General features: G+C 45.1%; 2 protein-coding genes across 5 annotated transcripts; one reads left to right on the top strand and one right to left on the bottom strand.

Moving 5' to 3' along the window:
- Positions 1-87: 87 nt before the first annotated feature.
- On the top strand, positions 88-5,276 carry LOC101743135 (transmembrane protein 138). 2 transcript variants are annotated; one of them, XM_062670267.1, is made up of 4 exons: positions 88-411; positions 3,554-3,626; positions 4,186-4,344; positions 4,857-5,276. In XM_062670267.1, exons 1-4 carry the CDS (start codon positions 284-286, stop codon positions 4,929-4,931), a joined length of 435 nt encoding a protein of 144 aa, XP_062526251.1. In that variant the 5' UTR covers positions 88-283; the 3' UTR covers positions 4,932-5,276. The 2 variants fall into 2 exon arrangements, with proteins under 2 accessions (XP_062526251.1, XP_004931222.1); XM_004931165.5 differs by having other exon boundaries at positions 91-411; positions 4,173-4,344.
- On the bottom strand, positions 5,272-25,871 carry LOC101739231 (E3 ubiquitin-protein ligase listerin). Of its 3 annotated transcripts, XM_062670219.1 has the most exons (25): positions 25,632-25,871; positions 23,796-23,993; positions 23,176-23,307; positions 21,807-21,941; positions 21,230-21,342; positions 20,079-20,264; positions 19,517-19,688; positions 19,054-19,120; positions 18,870-18,987; positions 17,653-18,445; positions 17,103-17,250; positions 16,763-16,959; positions 16,528-16,670; positions 15,848-16,313; positions 15,478-15,759; positions 15,225-15,251; positions 14,971-15,179; positions 14,717-14,900; positions 13,696-13,933; positions 13,244-13,477; positions 13,040-13,178; positions 12,757-12,903; positions 10,747-11,107; positions 5,524-5,871; positions 5,272-5,446 (listed from the first exon to the last, which is right to left on the bottom strand). In XM_062670219.1, exons 1-25 carry the CDS (start codon positions 25,677-25,679, stop codon positions 5,387-5,389), a joined length of 5,145 nt encoding a protein of 1,714 aa, XP_062526203.1. In that variant the 5' UTR covers positions 25,680-25,871; the 3' UTR covers positions 5,272-5,386. The 3 variants fall into 3 exon arrangements, with proteins under 3 accessions (XP_062526203.1, XP_037868757.2, XP_037868758.2); XM_038012829.2 differs by having other exon boundaries at positions 14,971-15,251; XM_038012830.2 differs by having other exon boundaries at positions 14,971-15,251; positions 25,318-25,868.
- Between the last annotated feature and the right edge of the window lie 64 nt (positions 25,872-25,935).

The following is a 25,935-nucleotide window of genomic DNA, read 5'->3' as shown; positions in this document are numbered from 1 at the left end:
ATTATTTATTCATATTATTTAGAAAAACGTGACATGTTAAAATTATAAAAAGAAAAAAAAACTATAACTTCCAATACCGCACAACTGTAGAATTTTTTTTTTTTGGCCTGGACCTTTAGGCCAAACTGTAGAATAGCCAAGCTTTCGTTAACATAGACAACAGGTGTTGCAACAACCAATACGGACATTTAAAATATTGATTCGTGACGTCATTCCGTGTGAGTGCTTTATTGCGGTCGATTTGAGTTATAATATTTACGTTCGCATAAGACATTCGAATAAAATGAAGCTTTCTACGCCAAAATACACGATATGTATAATTATTCAGTTTATTTTCATGTTTTGCGACTTAATATTTAATTGTGTGAGTTTATTTCCGAGAACTAAGGATGCACTTCTTGTATTATTCATGTAAGTATGCAGTACTAAGGGTGTATGAACTCAGCAAGATCCTTATTTTACATAGTAATTAATGTGCAGTTCTGTGTATCTCTAGCATTCTCGAACTCTTGCAATTTCTTCTCGATCGTCGTATGCCAGTACCTAGTATCAGCCTTTTTCTTAAGAAATACTTATATGCTGGTGTTGCGAGAAGGTACTACTTACTTAAGCACGTTCTTCTCATGTCTAAGCGACGTAGTCGACCTTTTCGACTTGTCTGTATGGTGTGTATGCCTTTCATAATTATTATGAACTAGCTGACCCGGCAGACTTCGTAGTGCCTCAATCGATAAATAATAGACCTAAGCTTTTGTATAAAATAAATTTAAAAAAACAAAAGGAATCCATCCGACGGGGGACAAAGGAAAAACAAAATTATTATTTTTATTTAATACCGAGCATTTTCAAATTTATTTACCTTTTAAACCTTCTCTGGACTTCCACAAATCATTCAAGACCAAAATTAGCCAGCAGTTCTCGAGTTTCAGCGAGACTAACGAACAGCAATTCATTTTTATAAATATAGATAGATAATAAGTACAAAGAATCAGAGAAACCGCGTAGAGATTAAGACAGAGGGAAGAGCTCATTCATTATGCTCATATAGAGAGCATAATGAAGGAGGGCTTGGTGAAAGTACAAATTAAATCTTCAAGTTAAATAATGATGCCAATGTGCAAGCAGGGTGACAGGGTGAAATGGAAACAACAATAACATGTTATTCAAGGTTATTTATGTATGTAACTGAAGCTATTCTGTCGGTCTCTACCACTGCTGTGATCTTCGGAATTGTGAGGACTGAATTTGAAGCCGCAAAAATAACGTAATTATAGTAACCGGCAAACATCTTGAGCAAATGACCTTGACTGCGCAGAACCGAATTTTAGATCACTTTGGTGGTGAGGGTGAGGCGCGACGGCAGGGGAAATCGTATCGAGCGCGTTATTGGTAGATCAGTCGAACCTTGCGCCCCGCACCGCGCCCTCGTTCCGCTTGCTCCCAAAAGTACGCTTGCGTACAGTGAAAAGTCTATCGTTATTAATCGTTAAGTTATTTGTTATAATTGCTTGTTGACTTTGGTGCCATTGCTATTTGTTGAGTGTTTGTTGATTTTTTATAAAAAATATACTATGCCGCGACAAACTAGTGTAGTATTCAAAAGAAAGGGTAGAAAAATTGTGTACGACGTATATTGCTTCATTATAAAACAGGGGAAGAATGATATGGAAAAAGTAAAACAGACTTCGGAAGCAACAAAAACATCCGTGAGTACTGTTAGGTGCACTATTAACGAAGCTAAAGGCTCTGGCTTGCTCGCCGTGTTTGGGACTCCGGGTAAGAAAAGATCAGGGAAGAAGAAAGTTACCGGAATGAATAGTTTCGTTCAATCTGTAATAAAAAGATGTAATCATAATACACAGCATATACAGCAGCAATACATAACAAGCAGCGAAACTCCGTACCGTAGAAAGGCTTCAAAATTTTTCAAGAAGATATACTTTTTAATGGCTCGGAATGAAGCTTACGACGAATTATGAAAGAGCTAGGCTTCAGATGGAAAAAAAAAACAGAAAATAATCAGAAGCTGGTAATTGAAAAAAGTAACATTCGATTACCACGAATCGAATATCTTCAAAAAATAATTAATAATTATAGACAAAAAAGAAGATCGAGCCGACCGAGTTGTAAACTACAACGACGAGCCCTATGTCGACTCATCACGATGATGGCGACTCGGGTGATGAAAACAGTGATGATGATGATGGTCAAGATTATGATAACGAAAAAAAATTACAAATACTAGCTTCGCTTCAACTGAGCCAAGACCTGGCAACAGCCCTAGTTTTGACTTAATAGAAGGAATATCTATTTTACCCCAAGATTAAATTATTACAATTATTAACCTATATTTTTTGTTGATGTTCTAATAAATATATAAATAAATACATATGTTGATTTTAATAATTTAATTGCATTATGACGCAGAGTAAATAATGTTTTTGCACGTGAGTGTACCATGCGCAAACTTACCCCCACTACGTCAACAAATACTCAAGAAGTTTGCCGGCTATTATACGCAAAATAAATTTTAACTTTACTAGGGAGTCTTCTGAGTTCACAAGGGTGGGTCCTACCATCTTTTTTATTTTTAATTTTTTCCGGGCCGGGGGCCGAACCTCCTACGAGGTCCCCGCGCCTAGGGGGCGCGCGGGGTATGTGGGACACAACGATCTGCAGGTGTTGAGAGCAGACCGCGGGCCCAAGGAGTTTTAGGGCCCACCCACTAAACAACCCCCCTGCACTCTTCGCCCAAGCGTCCGATCCCCTCCGAGGTCAGAATCCGGATGAGATAGGTGGATTACCGCGGTCAACATTACAACCAGGCGGCGCGGGTCACCCCAAGGACGCCCAGCCGACGGAGCCTTCGAGGCGAATCGAAGGCTCTGAAACGTCGGCCGTCTCAGCATGGCAGCCCGTCAGGCCGCCCAGACGGTGCCGCTGGTGTCCCAGAATACCTCGCTGGACCAGAACCAGCCTGCCGGGTCGGGACGCGATACACCGCCAACCGGTCGCTCTTTCGTGTCTCCTTGGCAGCGCGCTAGAGTGCTGGTAGCGCGCCGCGCGGCCTCTACTCCCTCAGGTCGTACCTTGACCTTCACCGGGGGAAGCCGCCATCTACAGGGGCCGGGACGTACGGGCGTATTCCCTCCTCCGGCCCCCGACTCGACGGCGACGGATCGGTGCCGAAAGGGATGAGCTCTCCCTCTCTCGCGCCGCCGCTTCCTTCTGCGATATGGTGGACTCGCAGAAGTCGAGCATCGCAGGTCCTACCGCCTTGCCCATTTCTGCAACGAAGCATTAAAGCGTTCCGATTTCAAGGGTAGGACATTTATACTCTACAATTGAGACTTAGATCTCATTTCTTAAGGTAGATGGCAGCATTAACGTTGTAATGTCTATGAACTCTGGCAACCACTTAACACCTACCTGGTAGGCTGCGAGCTCGTTCACGTTCGTAACTAGTGATAAAAAAATGGAGCAAAATATACTCTAATTCAATATTTGAACTATGATTGAACCAGTTTTATAGAGGATAAAAACTTTGTTCTAGATTTCAGGACCTGTTCTTGGTCCTATCTATAACAGCGATGCTGATGACGTTCTTCTCCACCTATCTATTTCAAGTGAGTGCACTTTCCGCTACACTCGACCGTTACTGTTTAAGGTTTTATTTTATTTCGACGGACACGGTAGTGCAGTAGCTAGCGTCCCTGGCTGCTGCGCTGAGGGTCGTGGGTTCGATTCCCGCATAGGGCAAAATTTCTTATTATGTACAGGTTTGTTTGCTCTTTGTCCGAGTGGTCAGTATCTTTATATGTACATAAGGATGTATGTATGTCAGTCTCTCGTACCTACAACACAGGAAATCCTAATTTGTGGCCGGACGACTGTGCGTGATTTGTTTCAGTTATTTATTATATTTAGTGTTGTAGTTTGCAATTTAAATATCTTAGTTACAGGTTCAATAAGCTAAGTCTCATTCTAAGCGAGCCTATTTTGAACTCGACGTAGCTAAACGAACGACTTGTGAGCCCGCACGGACGGGTTCCGTCGCCCCGCCTATTTCTGCCGCGGCGCACCCCCACACTGGACATTCGGGTTGTGGTTCCCCATTCATCTCTCTCCACAAATATGTGCATGAGCTCCGACCGGCACGTAATTGACCGTAGGCTGGTCTGGTAGAGGTGCTGGTGCGCAAGTTCCGCGCGGCGGGCGCGGTGTGCGCGGCGTACGCGGCGGCCAGCGTGCTGCTGCATGCGGTGTGGCTGCAGCAGCAGTGGCACGAGCCGGGCTCGGCGTCGAGACCAGCGGTCATATTCCTGTTCTTGGTCCAGAGATGCTGTGAGTATTGCTTTTATTTTTCATCTGGTGTTACGCTGTCTTACGCTGTGATGCGGTAACGCGTAATCTATATATATAACTAAAATTGGAGTGTGTGTTTGTAATATTTAAATAGCCTTTTTTTACTACATGCATATGAATATATATACGGTACATACACCAAAATAACATTTTTAAATTTTTTTACAATTTTTGTCTGTCTGTCTTTTTTTTCCGGCTAATCTCTGGAACGGCTGGACCGATTTTGACGGGACTTTCACTGATAGGTAGCTGATGATATAAGGATGATATAAGTAACTTAGGCTACTTTTTTTAGACTAGCTTCGCCACGCAGCGTCACCCGCAGTTTGTCGTACCGCGCGCAACATGGCGGGACTCGCCTATTAATAAAATTTAATATCTCCGAAGCCAACCGAGGGCGGGTCGCTAGTCTTAGAATATGATGCTTTATCGCAGTGTCGGCGCGGTCTGCTTCTGGCTTGTAGTTTTAATCGTATTTTTGTCGATTCCAGTGTCCCCCTGGTACTACTTCTTCTACAAACGAGCAGCTCTGCGCGTTAGTGATCCTCGCTTCTATGAAGACATAGAATGGATAAGTCATCAGTTACAGCAACATTGATGACGTTCACCTTGGTATTATATTATACTAGCGCCGTAGTTGCTGCCCTGCTGCGGGGGTGCACCCCCCACCCCCGGTCCTCCGCCACCCGGGGCCGGTCAACGATGGCGATCTCGGGAACACGTCATAGCGTAATATTATATTATAAATGAGTCAAAGGTATTGAAATAAATGTAAATTACTTAATATAAGTTTATATCAACTTTGTTTCGTGTCAATGTTAGATATATTTTGATGTGTATTTAGTGCAAAACCTTGTAAAGAAAACATGCATTCATAAATAAGTTAAAAAACATAAACGAGTTGAATAACATTTCCAGGATTATTTTATTTACACACAACAATGATTTTGACACAGTGACGTCATAATTTAAAATAAAACAGTCAGATCGTAGGGCGCAGGGCGAGCTGGCCGGGGGGCCGCTAGAAGGACGCCCTGCACAGCGGACAGTTGGACTTGTTGCTCGTCGAGAACCACTTGCGCTGCAAGTAGACAAGTCGACCTGTTGCAGCGGAGCCGCGCGCGGGACCGCAGCGTCCGGCGCCGGCTCCGCACTCACCAGACACTCCTTGTGGAACTTGTTCTTGCACTGGCGGCACGCGGCGCGGGGCAGCGTGCCGGCGGCGGGCTGCAGGCGGCAGTAGCAGATGTAGCACACGGCGGCCCGCTGCACGCGCGAGCCCGCCGCGCGCGTCCACTGCCGCAGCGCGCTCAGCACCGTGCCGTCCTGGTAGGCCAGGTACACGGAGATCCAGTGCGTGTTGGCGCCGGGCGAGCCGGGGGGCGGCGGGGTGACGCGGGGGGCGCCCACGGGGTGGTCGCGCGCCAGCTGCACGCGCAGCTCCACGCCGCGCCCCTCCACGCGGTACACGCACGACACTTCCTGAGACGACCACAGCACTTGGATCTACAACAACACGCCGCTCTTAGCCCCGCGCACTGAGACATGAATTTTCGGAGCTTTACAAACCTCTTATAAAATATCTCTACAGCCCCACTATTACTTCCCCTAATTGGCTGATTCAATCATCAACAAGGACACTGAGAGGTTATTTCGTGTCATACAGCTTCAGCAATGTTACATAATGTTTGTTCCCTATAACCTATCTTCAGTGTTTGGCAACAACGACATAGGGACGATCTTCCACCGAGCGGGTGACACAGCTCGGCGGGCCGCGTGCGAGCGCTGTCGCTCGGAGCTTGTGTACCTGTAAGCTTATCTAGAAAGCGTGGTCAGTGTGATTCCGGCGCCCGTCTAACGTCTTGTGTTCTAGGATTGTTACCCGCCAGTAGGGTAAACAGGGAGATAAGCGTATATTACATTGCTGTGTGCGATTTGTCGCCGATAATTATTCATTTTCATTTATTCCTTTACACTAATATGTACCAGTCAAGATAATAAGAGTTAAAAATATATTTGGTTTGTTTTTTATTGGAACGAAGTTCCTTACGGCAGGCTTGGAGGAAATAGGGATTTTACTGCGCGACCGAACTGAAAAAAATGTGAGTCTAAAACCGTGAGAAAAACATAACGGCAGTACTATAGTGGTATACACAAGCGAATATTATATAATTACTTTCTCTTTCTCCCTCCTTCTTTCTGTTCTCTCATCCCTTCTCTTTCTGGTCCCACTCCGCCTCGCCAATGCATAGTGTATAGTATACGCATGAAGTCACGTACAGACAACGCGCAAGCGCACTAACAACAATCCAAAAGTATCGACAGCGAGATATGGTACCGTAAAATGGGGCGATTAGGGACAAATTCCAACTTTATGAGCAATTTTAAGGTAGTTGTTGATGTATATAATGCTATATCAGGATCAAAATGATTGAGTCTTGGGGGCATCTTTGTTGTCTAATTTAAAATTATGCAACTAGCATTCCAGTTTAAGCAAAAAATGCAAAAATAGGTGTAATCCCTATTTACCCGAAAATTGCGGTTAATTGGGACGAAATGAGAAATTTGCTAGGGTTGGCACTACTTTTATTTTTATATATAGTTTTAATTAATTTATTTATTTAGTTGCACCAACAAAGTGATAATCAATAAAAAAAATTGAAAAACTGACAAAAGTACATGGCAGACATCACCTCAATTATAGGTGCAATCGACAGTGCATTACAATATATATATATATATATATAGTGGGCTTTCTTAGAAACGGTTTATATTTCTCCGTTCTTGGTAAGTACTTAGGGGCTGATATTTCTATCTGGGTTAAGAGATTAGGTGATTAGGTAGGTAGATTAGGTTATTCCATGGATTAATCAGATGAATACCCCCACTCTGAACAAATATTAAATATTTTATTATGTATTACTTAGACATTTTTGTCCACCTTGAGATTTCATTGATCTTATTACATGTCTCTGCAAAATCGACTTACTTATATTACATTGCTTATCTATTTCAACTAAAGACTTATTCCCAATTTCACTTCGAATAAACCAGATTTTTACCAACAAATTTAAAAAATATTGTTATAACTACATAGACAACCCTACAAACCTGTACCTATTTATACTTAGGTCGTTTCCATTTCACGTATTCTCATCCCAATTGACCCCTTTTTCGTTGTTATTTGTACCTAAGACGTCCCCAATATCCCCAAAAACAACAGATTTTTACATGTATTTTTATTTAATCAAATACATTAAAACCAATAACAACTGAGACTTACCTTTAATATATATGCTGGTTCAAACACTAAATAACGTTTATAAATCATAGTCGTCTTCTATTATTATCAAATAAATAAAAGAAAGCAAAGTTTCTAGCACTAAAATAATTACCACCACAGGAAGTTAATTTGAAACGCGATTTTTTATAAGTTAGAAGCTATTATCATGCATATTCAGAGTTGTTTTGTGAACTTTCAACATTCTACTATTAAACTACAAAAAATGAAAGATTTTGCAACGAATATAAAACTTATATTGAGCGTCGAAAGATTTTCCCGGTTTTTTCCCGATTCGCCTCTCAATCCCTAATCGCCCCATTTTACCGGTATAGTCCCCGGCACGTAACTTCGCAAGAGTCGATAGATGCGCACAAGTCGTTTTTTAGGTCTCTTTGGTTGTCAAGCGGGATGCAGGGAAACGGTGCTACGACCGTTACTACGACGGTGCTACGACCAAATAAATACCAATGACCATAATATAGTCGATTCAGTCACTGAGCGTTTTATTATTTACGCCAGTGACGACAGCGACTCTTCCAGCGACGAGAGTTATGTCGAGGATGAGGAGCCAACTCCTTCCATCAGCTTAGGTGCTACCATAAATTTAATGCAAGGGGTAGCACTATTAGAAAATGACAGTAGACGGCGACACATAAATTTTAATAATTTTTAACTTTTAATTGTATTTTATTTATAACACCTAATAATACACTTCACGAATTACTCTCATTTCTTTAAATTTCTTCTAGACACACATGCTTAAAAAATTTTAAAGTTATACTTCTTTAGGCGTGTTATGAAAAATTGATGAGAGTGAAATTTTACGATGCGCGCGCACCGTGACACAAAATTAACAGAATGAAGTTGCCCACTAAATCGCTCATTACAATACGACCGACGTAACTTGGCGAGTCTGAATATAGCCGCAGGTGAACTTTCCGAACCGTAGTGGGAATTACCGAATTTATACGATGTCAAGAAAAGGGATGTCCAATATGCGTGTTTGAGGATATTATTTAATCGATTTTTTTTCAAATTGATTAAAATAAAAAAATAAAAAAATTATAAAAGTAAAGTATAACTTCTTTCGCGCGTACATAACTACACGCACTCTTTTTTTTTGCTTAGATGTGTGGACGAACTCACAGCCCAACTGGTGATAAGTGGTTACTGGAGCCTATAGACTAGGAGTGGGTGATATAAATCGTATATAGATTCAATATCTATATATCGCAGCAATATCGTTGAATCCGATATCGCCCCGCACGAAATCTATATATCGAAATCAGCCGATACACGATATTGCTCGATGTGATGCGCATCGGCATATCGTACCGATTCGTGAATCGAAATCTATATAACGATATCAGCCGATACACGATATTGCTCGATGTGATGCGCATCGGCATAACGTACCGATTCGTGAATATCAGCAATATTCGTTTGGTTCGTATCGAATCGGCCAGAGTGAGTGAGCGCATGATAGGGATATCATGTGATGAATGAAACAGAAACAGGCATTATCCATACAATTGTAAACCTTATATTTAAGTCCATATGTTTGTAGATTATTCTTAGCGTATCAGCAGGATACAATTTAGGAAAGAAGTTTCAACTTTCGACCCTAACTTGAATGCAGTATAGCCTATTTGCATCGTTGAATTTAATTTCACGCGCTTTGACCTTGAACTAGAATTTTTGGACAAGTGTTTATAAATACTTAAAAGTTTTTTGTGTTTGATTTTTAAAGTACACATTTTTCTATTTTTTGTTTTGTATTGTATTGTAGTTGAATCCAAATAATTGAGTTTATTTCTTGTGCTTGATTAAACTTTTGAAATTTACACTCTTTTGGTATATTTTGTAATTTTAAACTATGACACAAAATACTAAAAACTGAAAATAATGTAGCCAGTCCTAAGCCTGGTAAAAGCATGAAGGAAAGTTTTTTGATATTTTTATTTTCATGTTCTTTTTATTACTTTAAAATCATATTATAAATTGATATCAGAAAACCAACCGTATAACGTTGACTTAAATCTATATCTACTACGATATTATATCAGCGTATCGTTTCAAATCTCAAATATCATGAATCGAGAAAATCTACTAGCATCCATCAATATATAGATTCAGAAAATATATAGATTCAATATCCGATATTGATTCTCGATATATAGATACGATTCGATACGCGGCAAAACCGATATTACCCACTCCTACTATAGACATTCACAACGTAAATGCCCAAACACCTTGAGACATAAGTTCTAAGGTCTCAGTATAGTACAACGGCTGCCCCGCCCTTCAAACCGAAACGCATTACTGCTTCACGACAGAAATAGGCAGGGCGGTGGTACCTACCCGCGCGGACTCACAAGAGGTTTTACCACCAGGAAACACGATGTTATTCCTTCACCGTGGAAGTCAATCGCGAACATTTGTTGAGTACGTATTTCATTAGAAAAATTGGTACCCGCCAGCGATATTCGAACACCGGTTACAGTATGTTGTTAAATGATATCGTTGAGGGCTTTGTGACATAAGCAGTTTTCGCCGCGATCCGTGTTTTTGAGAATGTAAACAAACAGAATGAAAGCAACCTTATTACTTATTAAATAAAGTATATTTTTAAATGTTGCTGTTCTATAGTAAAAGACGCTTTGCGTGTTATTTTTTAGAATCAATTGCTAATGCGACTGCTGCATATCAGTCTGAATTGAAGGCGCTTTTAAAAACTGCCAAGCAAGAGAAAATTACAAAATTCTTAACCATTGACTAAGCCTTAAGAGAATTAATCAAAATGTTCAAAAACTTCAATTATATTGATTTTTATATACATAATGTTTTTTTTGTCACCTAGGAACGTATTCCCAATAATCCCATATAAATTACCATTCTGTATTCACAGTTTCTGTATTCGCGGCTTATTTATGAAGCATATACCCCGCAAATAAAGAGCTTTTACTGTATTCGATGGAACTTCGTTCCTATCTGGTATCCCGTGACACCCCTTCTCTCTTTTTTTAATTCAATGAGACGTCGTTACCGTTCCCCGAGTGAGAGGGCTCAGACGTTCGAAACATGGGTTGTAGTACCTGTGCGTTTTCGATTTCGTTGGCCCGTTCGTGCACGGCGAGCAGCTGGTCCCGCACGGCGAGCGGCGTGACGTAGGCGGCCAGCACGGCGTCGAACAGTCTTGCGGCGCGCTGCGGGGCCGCACTGCGCCACGCCCGCGCCGCGCCGCAGCCCGCGCCGCACACCGCCGCGCGCACGCACGCGCACGCCAGCCGCGCCAGCTCGTCGGCGGGCGGGCGGCGCAGCGAGCGCGGCGCCGTGCCGTGGAAGTGCGCGGCGTACTGCGGCGGCAGCGGCTTGTTGCCCAGCGCGTGCGCCAGCAGCTCCTCCGGCAGCAGCCGCAGACTGCCCTCCAGCAGGGGGACGCCGTACTCCTTGTCTCTGTTCTCGTCAACAATACTTTATGTGGCGACGTCTATCCGCATCTGTCCGTTCCATTAACATTATTTACGCATATGCTCGGGTTCGAAGACGGTAACCGCTCCGAAGGGCCCGCGTGCCCCGGGGCCGCTTAGATCGTTCAAATGACGACTATTGATGTTCTCAAACGTCCCAAGATACTTTCACGTTCCTCTAAATGTGACCAATATATTCCATAATCCGAACTCGAACCAAAGAATTATAAAACCTATTTAAATGATTACTTAATTTAGTTTTAGTGTTTATATATTTTTATAAGATATAACCATTATTAAGATACCAGCTGACCCGGCAGACTTCGTAGTGCCTCAATCGATAAATAAAAGACAAACTTTTGTATAAAATAAGCTTAAACAAACAAAAGGAATCCGTCCGACGGGGGACACATCAAAGGAAAAATAAAATTGTTATTTTTATTTAACTGAGAGCATTTTCATATTTATCTACCTTTTAAACCTTCTCTGGATTGCCACAAATAATTTAAGACCAAAATTAGCCAAATCAGTCCAGCCGTTCTCGAGTTTTAGCGAGACTAACGAACAGCAATTCATTTTTATATATATAGATAACCATCTATTACATTTATTGCCGCACGTAACACCAATCGCTAGCGCCGTAACGTCGCCACGCTATATAACAATATGTATATGTATAATCTGTGAGTGCGGTGTGGCGACGCGTCGCCATGTGCAGGCGACTGTTTCTTAATATTAATGTTTTATTTTCCATTATGCCACATGAATTTTCTGTCGTAAACTACCCTTTTATGCATCTATATTTGTACAAAATAATATTAACGTGTCACATCTGCCAGCCTTTCTGCGATGGCTTACTTTTTTTTTACTATAGTAGAATTATTTTGTCTGTGCAGTTTGGGTCATAAAAAATCGGAGCGGTGAAGCGAATATTTCGCTATCTCTTCCACTCACGAGCCTTATGGAAGGGCATAGTGATGCGCATTATTGTTTTCGATAAGTGTTATCGATAATGTATTTAGTTTTATCGTTTTGTGGGTTAGTGATAGAAATGAAAGTAAAAATCACTAATCGAACACTTACACCACATATCGCCGCAGCAAGTTAACGAGAACAGCAAATCGACACTTTGTAACTTTGCGGGATCTATTTTCATTTCAGTTAAAATTTTAGCACATTGTTGACACGTGCAAATATTATTTTGAATAAACTCTGCCGTTATGGTACAAAACAAAGGAGTAGCCGTTGTGTCACTAAAGAAATACAGAGAGCGAATGCATAAAAACACATTTCTTTTCGACATATGTACTATAATTTGCATGTAAGTACAACTAATGACTCGTAAAATAACAATGTCTCACCACCCTTCGTATACCACCCCGCCGCCGTGTACTTGCCTTTGATGACTCATTTGTTTTTATCGACTATGGCGTTGCGCCCGCACAACATGCTCACCGCTCTAGTCGGGCTATGTTTTATGAACCAAACCGCACCGACAAAATAATTCTACTATAGCATTTATATTATTTTCTTTGTGTGTTGTATTAAAAAGGTGAAATAAATCATAATAATTATTTTACATCTTTCCTTAACCTCAACATGGCTGAGCGCGGTGCGGGGGGCAGGGGTACTGACTTGTATATGTGGATGTAGTAGTGCTTCAGGTCCCCCTTAGCGACGCGGCACTGTCGGTGCAGGCTGTCGGCCATCAGCAGCCAGCCCAGGCACGCGCCGCGCTCCCGCGCCGACATGCCCGCCGCGCCGCACACCGCCTCGCCCACCCTGCGGGAGGGGGGAGCGTGACGTCACACCATGACCTGACCGCGGCCGACCAATCTGTGTGGTGCGAGCGCGAGCCGGGCGCCGCGGGGCGGGGGGCACGGGGCGCCCGGCTCGCGGGCACGCGCGCGGCTCGTACGTGTATGGTGCGAGCGCGGCCTCCACCGCGTCCGTCAGCTGCACGAAGTCCTCGTGGAAGTACTCCAGCGAGAGCTGCGGCCGCTCGTGCTGCTCCTTCTCCTCGTCGGAGGACTCGCTCCACATGGACAGCTTGCCGACTGCAACACGCACTCGGTTAGTGGGGGGCGCGGGGCGGGCCGACGCCGGCAGCTGCGTCGCTTACCGTCCTCCAGCACCAGCGGCTCGACGAGCAGCTCCAGCACGCAGGCGGCCAGGTGCTGGTGCGCGCGGTGCGGGCCCGCCAGCCCGCCGCAGCACGCGCGCACCAGCCGGCTCAGTGCGAACGTGTTCACCTGCTGCTCCTTGGGCAACAGGTTCCAATCCATGTGTTTGGTGCAGAGCATCAGCTCCTCGACGGTGGACACGTGAGTGGACTTGACCGGCGCGTGGTGGGAGTCTGCAGTGGAACCAAACGATACATTCATATGTTGGCGCAAACGTGATATCTTAACATTTAACTTCGCGTTTACTATTTTAGTCCACTTTAATGTAGTAACGAATTAATTTGCGTAGTAAGATGATGCTTCATTAATCAAAATTTTTAAACTGATAGTTTCAAAGTACGATAACTTTATTAGAGTAGCACTCATATATTATTATTAGGGGAGCACTCACCCAGCACGTGCGTCAGCAGCGCGAAGAGGTTGGCGTGCAGGTCCGGCGCGAACACGTCCCGCCACTCCGCCGCGCGCGCCGCCCCCGCCCCCGCCTCCGCCACTTCGTCCCCCGTTACGCCTCCCGCCGTGTCCCCCACCACGCCCCCCGCCCTATCCCCCACCACGCCCCCCGCCGCGTCCACCGCCCTCGCCGCCGCGACGTAGAGCCGCAACACGGCCCGCGCCAGCAGCGCGTACTGCGCACACCGAACTTGGGATCTTACATATTTCCTTATACAGAGTGTCCCACAAACGGTATTTCAACGAGAAAATTCTACATATTGGTCGATTAGAACTACAATCCGACGAAACGAAATGTTTCCAAGTGAATAGTTTCGGGATAAAGTGCACTTGAACATATTGAACAAATTTGAAATTTGTCTTCTGGCGTCCCTTTGTCAATTATGTTTAATGTTATACAAGGTGCCGTAGTACTCGTAGGATTCGTAGTAACACATCGACAGAAGCGCATGGGCACCGGTCATACGAGCTGAGGGCAAGCAGGCAGTGGTGATATTGCAATTGTTGAGCCTTTGGCTCTTTCGCATCTTCTTCTGGGTCGGTGTCACCTAAGTTAATACTTGAATCACTTTAAAGTAACAATAAAGCATTTCCACTACAAAGTAGTCCCAAGTTTCGGCCCTTCGGCAGTAGGTCATATTAAACAGCTTCTTTTCGCCGTACTAAGGTTTGTGAGCCGTATTCCTTGGTAATAAGGTTGCATATTACGTCGCATTAATTACTTGGAAAGAGTTGAACAAATTCGCTATTGTCTATCTCGATGCGGCGCGTCCAACTGATCATTCGGCGGCGACACGAGTGGCGCGCACTGTAGGCACAGCCGCTGCGTTGCGGATCCAAATACTCTTTGTGGAATACTCTATATATAAATGAATTCTCAGATTGCCGAGAATGCTAATCAAATATTAATCACAAGAATGATTTGAGACGTCTTTCCGCGGAGAGTTCGACCGGCGTACCTTGGTGGAGCCCCAGTGCGCCTTGGAGAGCTGCAGCGAGGAGAGCAGCGAGCAGAGCGTGATGCAGAGGAAGTCCCAGACGGCGGCGGAGGCGGCCCGGCCGCGCCCCACGAGCTGTGCCCGCAGACACTCGCACACGGCCGCGTTGCTCAGCACGTGCGCCCAACTCGCCGACCGGATATCCCTGGACAGCATACCGAAGTGAAGATATAAAGTGATTATATTGGCGTCGGTTGCGGAGGTGTGCGCGCTACCTGTCGTAGAGCATGACGTGGTTGTGCCGGTAGTACAGGTCGATGATGACGTCGAGGCGGCAGCCGGAGTCGCAGCGCGCCAGCTCCTGCAGGAAGCGCGCGTCCAGCACCCCGGGCTCGTCGCCGTGAGCCGCGTACACGCTGCGCACCATCACCAGGTACAGCACGCGCGCCCAGCCCTCCGCGCCCTCACCCGCCGCCCCCGCGCCCTCCGCCCCCGCGCCCTCACCCGCCACCTCCGCGCCCTCGCCCGCCGCGCCCTCGCGCCCGCGCAGGCTCGCCTGAGGACGGGGGCTCCACTGAGTATTTTGCACATTGAAAACAACCAATGGAACATTTCAATTTATTTCGTCAGTTGTTTTCAGGTCTGTGGTTTTTTAGGGGCCATCGGTAAAACTCACTTTGACATTCAATACTATTGTTAAATGAGACCTAAATGTACTTGAATTAAAAATGTTTGGAATGAATTAGAGTGAATGTTTGCGTGTCGGCTCGCCGCTCACGAACCTGCAGACTGTGGAAGTACCCGTTCCCCGTTACGATTTCCGCCATCTTCTCGAGATCCAGGTTCGACGTGTCGAAAGGATTCTCCGCCTCCAGGTCGTCGGGGTCTACGTTGAGCTCGAAGTATCTCCGAGCCTTGGCCCAGTAGTACCCGCAGGCGGCGGCCCGCTGCGCCAGGCCGGCCAGCACGCGGCGCCGGGCCGGGCGCTCCGTGCCGCGGACCGTGGACAGCACCACGGCGTCCGTTGTGCGTCTGGCCGCGCCCACTATCTCGTGCAGGGGCGACTGTTATATCATTATTATCGAGTTGATAACGCCATTATTGTTTACTAACAAGAAAATGTGTAATTGAACAGAGTCGATGTTCACTCACGAACGCATAGGCCTCGTCCAGCGTGCACAGCACCATGTGGTCGTGCAGCAGCTGGCAGAACTCGAGCAGGAAGTAGTCGTCCCGGAGCAGCAGGGAGCCCCAGCGCTGCGCGTCGCCGCTCTCGTCCTCCGTCTCGCGCAGCAAAATAGCTTTCAGGTACAGCGAGCGAAAAACGCACTTATTCACATAGACCGTAAGGTCGCTCTCGTCCGGCTCGGTCGCTTCGCCGTCGGCCTCGTCGATGATCGTCTTCATGTGGGGGTCGTCCCTGAAGGGGCAGTTGAAGTTGCCCTGGATGCAGTCGTGGCGCACGGCGCACGTGCGGGCCGCGCCCCCCGCGCCCCCCAGCAGCGCCCGCGAGAACTCCGTGACGTCACGCAGCTCCGGCGGCGACGCGTCCTTGCTCAGCACGAGCGGGCACAGCGAGGTGATGCTCTCGACCCGCCCCGCCTCCAGGGGTCGGATTCTGAAAGGTACAAACGTCAGCCGGCACTCCGCGACCCTGCATGTCATATAGCAACATAAAGATTAAGCCGATAGAAGGTATGACGATGCGTCTCAAAAGTAAATAGAATAAACAACAACAATATATAATTGTCGTTTTGAGAAAATTTACGGAAGGAACAAAACATCGATGCGGGGCCGGGGGGCGTCACCGGATGCGGGGCGGAGCGACTTACTCTGTGAACAGCGTGTCTATGATGTAGTCATTGATTTCTTTATAGATTATTTTCCTTGCAGCAGGAACCAGTGCACCGATCCCGTCTTGCCAGGAAGAACGGACTTCGTGCCACGTGTCCGCCGACAGTCTGCCGTCTCCCAGCTGCAACCAACGCTCAGAGTTATTGGAGCCCGCGGGCAGCACGGTTCGCTGCTCGGACGGAGGTAGAGCGACCCGGCGCGGGATGTACGCACCGGCACAAGAACGTTCAGATGGAACAGGTTGACGAGCAGCCGCGAAAAGTTCTGATCGTGGTAGTCCTGGGGCAAGGTGGTGGCCAGCTGAGCGCCCATCCTGCTGCGGAGCTCCAGCTCGGGAGAGTCGGGGTCGGCGAGGGTCTTGTTGATCACGTCAATGATTTCCGAGACTGCTTCTTTGCTGATTAGTATTTCTGAAAAATAACTTAGAATCATTCGTGCCTGTATTTTAACTTCTTAATAAAGTTTTGTTATTATTCTTAAAAAGTATAATCTCCTAAAAATTATATTGGGTCTATGGGGGTGCGTGGGAGGGGCGGGGATTTGCTACCCTTACCGTGCGCGAGGCACGCCGTCAGCAGGTGCGGCGCGCGGAGCAGGGCGGGGGTGCGGGCGGGGGAGCGGAGGAAGCGGGCGGCGCTGGTGCTGCACCACGCGGCGGCGGCGCTGTACTCGATGCACCACTCCTCGCAGTCACCCGTCAGCTGTGACAGTACATCATTACCACACACCGAACTAATTGCCTCCGTCAATGAACTCAGTGCTTTCCTTGCAAATGGAACAAATGGACAGATAAATACACCAGAGTTCGTTACATAACGCTGAACGTGTCTGTTGGTCGTAGTTTGGAAGAGTATCGCGGAATCCGGTCACGACTCAGTAGGTAGGGATCTCATACACAACAGGAGAGCTTCTCCAGGATGAAAATTCTGTCCATCGATTAGGAAACCACAATATGCACATTTGGATGTCCCGGGACAATCTTATACAAGCTATCTAAATCCTTCGTCGTGACGTGTGTTATTTTGTTTAGTTAAGAAGTATCTGAATCTGTTAGCGCACTTGGCAAGGGGCGAGCAATATATAGAGCGGAGGACGCACGTGACCTGGTCGAAGGAGTCGAACACTCGGTCCCGCTCGGGCGCGTCCATGTGGGGCAGCAGGCGGAAGGCGAGCAGCAGCGCGGCGCGGGAGGCGGGCAGGCGCGGCCGCAGCAGCGCGCGGTACAGCGCGGCCGCGCCCGCCGCCCGCACGCCGCCCTCCCACTCCTGCAGCAGGGTCGCCAGCGCCGCCAGCACCGCCTCGCAGTGCGAGCTGCCGCCCACGAGCTCGAAGTACCGCGCCACCAGCCTCTGCACGGCGTCGTCCAGGTCGCGCCGGAACCGGAGCGCGGCGGCCGGGTCGGGCGCGGGACTCCACTCCGGGGTGGCGGGCTCCGGCGCGATCTCGTCACGGTCCATTTCGAACTTGATGCTTCGCTGCTTTTTGGGTTCATTTAGTAGCGACGTCTTCAGAGTCTGGACGAGCAGCACGTGGCCGGCCGTCGCGCTGGCGGTGTCGGAGGTGTTATCGGACAACGTTTCGATTTGACTCAAAAGCGTGAAGTTCACGTTTTGCCAGAAATTCCGTATAAGCTGGTCGTATTTGTCTTCAGACTGCTGGTGCCAAAATTTGACGCAAGCAGCCATATTGCTGGCCGAACATTTGATGAGTTCGTGCATGAGGCGCTGGTCGCTGCGCGGCGCCAGCACGCGCCGCAGCCACGCGCGGTGCACCGACGTGACGACCTCGAGCACGAAGTCGTCGTCCTGCCGCGCCAGGTGGCGCAGAGCCTCAGCCAGGCCGCTCAACCAGGACTGCCTCTCGCTCTTCGAACTTAATATGTTTTTCTTTTCTAACCTGTCAACCGACAACTGTGTTAACGTGCGAGTGTGCGTGGGCGCGCTCGTGCCGGCCCGGGCGGGGCGGGGCGGGGCGGGGCGGGACGGGGCAGGGCGGGGCAGGGGGTGTGCGTGTGTCGTTGCTGTCTCCGCGATAAATACCGCGACGAGCGACTGGTTGATCGAATGTCAAGCTCCGGTTTAGTATTAAAGCACTGTTTCTACAATTCTACTATTCTATTGAACTATAACTTTTGCCGCACATTTCTAGGGTTCATCGACGGCCGAGCTCCGAGCGTGGCGCTGTCGACACCTCGGAGCGCTCGTTGCATGTACTTAATTCTAACCGAATGTAAAAAGCTTTGTTTCGAAAGTTTTGTTTCGTCTGTATCAGTTCCCTTATTGTACCTACTTAATAATAAGATGTATTTCCATGAACTGACCCCACAAAGATGGCGTCGAAGAATTGCTCGTAGAAGTGTTTGGTGAGCAGGTCCCGCGGCAGGCGCGGCAGCAGCGGCAGCAGCACGGCGCGCAGCAGGCCGGCGTCGCCGCGCCCCCCTGCGGCACGCACGCATTGCAACACGCACTCCAGCCCACGCGCTAGCCTCTTTACTTTATACTTACCGTTTTCTAATAACTCGAGCATTCTTTTAAGCAGCAATTCCTTGTTCTCCAAATGTTCACACCAGTCCTACAACAGAACAATCTCATCTACAACTGGTGTCAAGTCCAGGTGTATCCCTGCTGTTCGTATCTTTACTCAGAATTTTCCGAGCTACATGCTTAAACCACTGAAAGGGCATTAATTTAGTATTTAGATGCTTTTTTTATTTGGCTAGCGGGGCCGCGGATAGCAGGCGGGAGCGTTTTTTTTAATTTTAAATATTGCTTAAATGGGTGGACGAGTTCACAGCCCACCACCCACCTGGAGATATAGGTTCTAAGGTCTCAAGTATAGTTACAACGGCCGCCCTACCTTTAAATCCGAAACGAATTATTGCTTCACGGCAGAAATAGGCGGGGTGGTGGTACCTACCCGTGCGGACCCACAAGAGGTCCTACCACCAGTAATAAACATAATACGTACCTGCACGCTGTGCGTGTAGAGCAGCAGACAGGTCCACAGCGGCGCCACCACCAACAGCTCGGTGTCCTGGGTCCTTTCGAGCAAGACGCGAAAGGTCTTGGCGCCGAACTGGTCACCGAACGTGGAGTGGAACCGCTGCACGAGGCGCCCCACCGCGCCCGCCCAGCCCGCGCTGCGGACCGCACACCACTTAACTAACATCATCGTTTCATTGGAGCATGTCTCGTGTCGGATTTCGTTGTGCCCTTCTTCAACTGAGATTCGAAAAGGGAGAGCAGGCAAGGGTTCTCTCGCGCCACATTTGCTTATTGCTTATATTCAATTACGTTCACATACATTCTGACAGTATTAAAGTAAATCCCAAACATTTATAAAAACTATAACAAGATTTGCAACAAGTCATTTTAATGAAACAAGTATATTTCCTGCTGCAAACAATTCTCAGTGCACCGCGAAGACTGCGGGCGGAGTATTGCCCTCCAGTACTTACTTTGTCTATATTTTTATTAGCTTAGTTGAATGAAGGGTGTGGTGTACCAGATTGCAGTTTGACTGAAGTTACCGTATCCGCGGCGAGGAGTGCGCCGCCAGCTTCCAGAAGGCGGCGGCGTGCAGCAGGGCGGACAGCTGGGCCCACAGCCAGGCGTCGTGCTGGGCGGGCAGCTGCCGGACGAAGTACTCCAGGCCGAGGAGCGAGCTGCTGATGAGGCGGGTCACTTGCTGCTCCTTGTCTTCTGGGCTGTCTGCTCTACAACAAGGTCGCCGAATGTGAGCACTAGGCGTACTGGACCCGAGGTCGCACGAGAGGAATGTAGATGTTTCTACTGTATTTATGTATATTAGTTCATAATATTTATTAATTTACATTACACACCTACTCAATATTTAATATTATATTATATTTGTTTACCTATTCTATAACACACTCATACAGTACACAAATACGCCAAGCCACCATACATTCACAACACTACTCAAAATTATATTATTTACAAAAGCATAGTCGGGCGCTAGTGTGCAGCGAAGACCCGTGTATGTACATAGCTACGTACGTACTGGTCGGGGTTGATCGACGCCACGCTACGACTGTGTCACTCCTCGACTTACGCGTACTCTCTAGCTTTGTTGCGATCTATTGCTTTTGTCTATTTTCCATTATTGTGTTCGTATCGCTGTGCCTTCTGTTCTCCGTAATTTCTCCTTCTTCTAAATATTGTTATACTGTCCGCAAATTGGGTAATAAACTGTCTACCCTATTACGGACTCGTTAATGTGCCGCCCGGCACTGGTGACCCATTCTACAACCACCAACGACCACTACCAAAAGGAAAGTCATCGTCGCCGCTGCGCCAATAATAGTTTCTCGACTTGTGCAGAAAAGGAAACTAAACGCTATAATTGTTTAAACGTCTTCTCTCTGCCCTCTGTTAGGGAGCTCTGGGCCGTAGACTTCGAGCTAATGTTAGAAGGTGGCGATGACAATGTGATGTCTTGTTGGTCAACTTCTGCATTCATATGTATCGATGCGCGGACATCGCCGAGCGCGGCGCGGCACTTCGAGCAGTAACGTCACCAGCGACACTGATTGTTACTCCCTTTGTAAACTGAACAAATATTATACGTATCATATTACAGTCCACTCTTTTATTTTATAAGACATCACCGGTCTACCCCAGAGCAGTCGAGAACAATGAGCATATAAATATGAATTACTTTTTGGAGATGCTGGCTTCACCGGTGCCGATGAGATTATCGAGGAAATGGGTCATAACTTCTGTCTTACAAAATGCTAAAACTTCCGGTAGCTTGGCATCGGGGAACGTACTCTGAAATTGAGAGAAAATTAATTAGTGGCACTAAAATACACACAAATGTATAATGTGGAAGGTCTGTTGGGTAAAGTAAAACTGATGATGATATCACATTTTTCTGTCATGTGGTAACTTATAGGCGTATTTTAGTATTTTATTCAATACAAGCGACCCGCTCTCGCTTCGCTTTGGAAACATTAAATTTTGTTATTGATAGCTGAGTCCCGCGATGTTACCCGCGGTTATTGTCGTACCGGGGGTGAAGCCGCGGGGCGAAGCTAGTCTAAAAAAAGTAGCTTAAGTTACTCCTTATATCATTAGCTACGTATGAGTGAAGTTATACCGTATAAATATTCATATGTATGTAGTAAAAAGCGGTTATTTCTATATTACAAACAGACACTCCAATTTTATTGGAACAACTGATAAGTGTAGGTTGCGCTCAGTTTGTAATCCATAGACATTAGTGGGGGTCGTACAGCGAGCGAGGTCCTGGCGTGCGCCTGCGCCGGGCCGTGCTCGTCGTGCCGCGCCTGCAGCCACGCCGGCACCAGCTGCCGCAGCCGCGGGGCCAGCCGCCGCCCGCACGCGCGCACCACGCTGCTGTGGCATAACTGGAACACAAACAATACAATGTCTTACTTTTGTAGGCAGCGGTTTGGCTCTGTCCCTGGCATTGCTGAAGTCCATGGGCGACAGTAGCCGCTTATCATTAGGTGGGCCGCATGCTCGTCTGCCTACAAGGGCAACAAAAAAAAACCTTCTCTTAATCTATATCTTATTATATAAAAAAAAAGTCGTGTTAATTACACTATTTATAACTCAAGAACCGCTGAACTGATTTGGCTGAAAATTGGTGGGGAGGTAGCTTAGAACCAGGAGAAGGACATAGGATACTTTTTATCACATTCCCGTCGGACGTGACATAAAATGTGTATAACAAAACGCAACTGACAGCTAAACGTAATGTAGTCTATTATTGTAGAATTTTGAAGTTGACCGGTTGATGTATTTGCTTCAAGTTTCTATTAGCTTTTTGTGCCAAGATAGGTAATTATTAAGAAAGCCATGCCGCGACCAACACGATCACACCTTTCCCGACGAAGCCGTAATGCAACTAAGATTCGAAACATTGCGAGTGAAAGGACTGAAGAAGAACAAGAAAAGATAATAATAATAATAACAACTAAAATACATGGACAATAAAGAATCATTAAAATACTTTCTTTTTTATAATACATTAATTATCCAAATAAAAAATTGTCCTTGATAAGATCAAGTCTGCTCGTTTATTGCCTCTAAGGCGGAAAAAAGTACGCCGGGTCCGCTAGTTGAGAATAAACGAATGGCCTCAAGAAAGTCGTAATTTCATAGATATGAACTAGTATTACAATTCGTCTATGAGACCTCTGTGGTAGGACCTCTTGAGAATCTGCGCAGATAGGTACCACCACCCTGCCTATTTCTGCCATGAAGCAGTAATGCGTTTCGGTTTGAAGGGTGGAGCAGCCTTTGAAACTATACTTGAGACCTTAGAACTGATATCTCAGCGTGTGTGGCGCATTTACGTTATAGATGTCTATGGGTTCCAGTAACTACTTAACACCAGGTGGGCTGTGAGATCATCCGCCCATATAAGAAGAAAAAAAAACCTATTATAGGTAGGGTTATTTATTTGTAATGCTATGTGCCTTTGTGGTGTACTTTAATTTGTGGAGAATGAAAATCCAATGTAAAACCTACACACATTCAGACAGCAAAGCAGACAAGGAAGCACTAGATAATAGCATCTACTTCTCTGCATTATCCACAAGCATTCATCTTGTGTAATTACAATGTACAACACACCTGTGTATACTCTCGCACTTTCCTGTCTGGGTCAATGGCAAGTATTTTATAGAAATGTGCCCAGCTTGGCAGAATTGTGATGACATCATCAACTTTACTATTGTTTATGGTTTCCAACATTTCCTGTAGTCCCTGCAAAAATAACATTCATTTGACTCTAGGCCAGTGCTTCCCAAACTGCACATCTGCTTATGTACAAACAGGAATCTATAAAAATTAATTCCCCCTAAGACAGGGGGATTAATATCACTAGTGGCTTTTGGTAAAAGCATAATGTGACAATGAAGCAAAAAAGAAAATAAAACTCATCACACCCAAAAATGGATTTCTAGCTAAAGTCAAGAAAACAATAGTTTAAGACTTGTTAAAAAAACATATAGAAAAAAATAAAAAAAGGGGCAACCTCTTACTTCTATCATTTTACTATAAAACACTTTAAAAAAGTTGTCAATTCAATGCAATTTAATAGCCACTTATTCATTAATATATAATAGGCATACAATAATAAAGATACAACCATGACAAAAAAATAAGAATAGAGTTGAATGAAGAAATTATGCTGATGTGACTAGAGCTTAACTCTCAGCTTTTCATTCACCATTCAAAAAGTATCTACCTACCTTTGTCTTTGTAATAGGATCCTTTTTGTTCAACTTTTTTATGCATATTTGGAATTCTGGACTAATTTCCTGGTCTATAGTAGCAACTGTAAGTGTTGGAAACAGTGCTGGAAGAACTTTTCCTCCTGCAATGCTCACTAGACCTGATTCCAGCTTGACATTGCTTAGGAGTTCTGCACTGCGCCCACTGCTGGATGGCTGTCAATAATTTCATGTTTTAAAACACCATGTGTGATTTAATATTGTAAAAATCAGATTTAATATTGTAAAAATCAGATTTCATATTCACATTTAAATTTTCAAATTTGTGTTTGTATTTAATCTAGATTTTCTTCATCTTAACTCAATGAGTGAGCATTTTAGTTTTTTTTCTATTTAAATCACTATACAGTGAAATCTCTAAACTCAAAATCAGTAAAAAAATGCCATTCCCTTCTTCCAAATAGTCCCGAAATACTCAATATACAATAATATCTCGAATTATTTAGACTTTGTATCTCGAACCAAATGTTATATCCCTGCATGGGCATTTTGGTACCAACATATTTATGCTGGATAACTTTTATTTCAAAATTCAGACTCTGTCATTAGAAGTTTGTCAAACTTATTGACATATTACTGGTGGTAGGACCTCTTGTAAGTCCACACGGGTAGGTACCACCGCCCTGCCATTTCTGCCATGAAGCAGTAATGTGTTTTGGTTTGAAGGGCAGGGCAGCCGTTGTAACTATACTGAGACCTTAGAACTTATATCTCAAGGTGAGTGGCGCATTTACATAGTAGATGTCGATGGGCTCCAGTAACCACTTAACACCAGGTGGGCTGTGAGCTCGTTCACCCATCTAAGCAATAAAAAAAACATCTTACTTAAAATTCCCCCAAATTCAAAGAAATAGTTGATTCAAATAAATATGTACCTACAATAAACCTTACACCACATTTTTATTTATTTGTTTTAACTACTTGAAAAATATACTCAAAAAGCCTTAAGTAAAAATTTTAGCAATCAAATACTTCATAATATCTCAAACTGTTTATTAAGTCCAAGTCTAAGTTTTTTTATTTTCCTTTTGGCATTTGAGATATGGAGATGCTATTTGTTACTATTGTTTTCAGCACTAGACTTTCAGCTGCTAGTAATATAAGTACTATCAGCCCACCAAAGTCCACCATTCAACTTAAGCTCCCAAGGTTCCACATAAAATCCGGTCCTACACTATCCAAATCCAACAAATTCCTGCAACCTTGCACAGGTCAAATGTTTACCTCACGGGAGGTCTATCCACACTACATCTTTCAGGACACGGTTGCCAGACAATAGCTTTTAGGCCTCAACGGCCATTTGTTCTTCAAGCATTCTTCAAGAAACAAAAGATTTGGCAAATTGATAGTTAGATATTAGGTAAAGCTTGTATATTTGCCTGCATTAAGTTTTATGATGCAGTTAGAATTTCATTTGTATATTTACTTTTAACAACTATCTAGTTATTCACAACAAATAAAATTTTGGTAAGATGAATACCTGCATCATTATTTTTAATATCTATTTTTCTAGACACTATTATACACTGTACCCTCGAGAATAAGAATGAAGCCACGCAATACCCTCAGTATATTACCTAATAATAACTAAATTGATTGAATAAGAGCCATGTACAGGACATTGCGCATTACTTCATTGAACGTTCGTAACAACTTACAATTCAATGCATTTTCTGCATTAAATTGTCAATTATGAATAAATGAGGGCAGACCCTCCCGAAATAATATTAACGAGATATCATGAACCTCTCGAATTATGTGGAAAATGTTATTTGATTTTATTTTCACACTTACACGGACGTTATTTTTGGTTCTTTGGCTTTGTTTAGAATTACCACCCATTTCTATTGTTTAATAAGTTACGAGCAACGTTTTCTTAAGTTCAAAAAATTAATGAAATACTTGAAAACGTTTAATTTAGCTAATATGTTAAAAGTAACTTTAATTCTTGTACGTATTTATTAGACACATACAATCTTCTCATTTCCAATTGATTTTACCATCACATCAACGTTATGACTTTTGACAGTATTGACACAACGTTATCGTGTTTTTTTTTTTTTTTTAAGAGATTTTATGACCTGGTAACTAAGACCTT

The sequence above is a fragment of the Bombyx mori genome, chromosome 9, assembly GCF_030269925.1.
Source record: "Bombyx mori chromosome 9, ASM3026992v2".
NCBI lineage: Eukaryota > Metazoa > Arthropoda > Insecta > Lepidoptera > Bombycidae > Bombyx > Bombyx mori.
The sequence above is the reverse complement of the archived record's forward strand: the minus strand, read 5'-3'. Positions and strand labels throughout refer to the sequence as shown.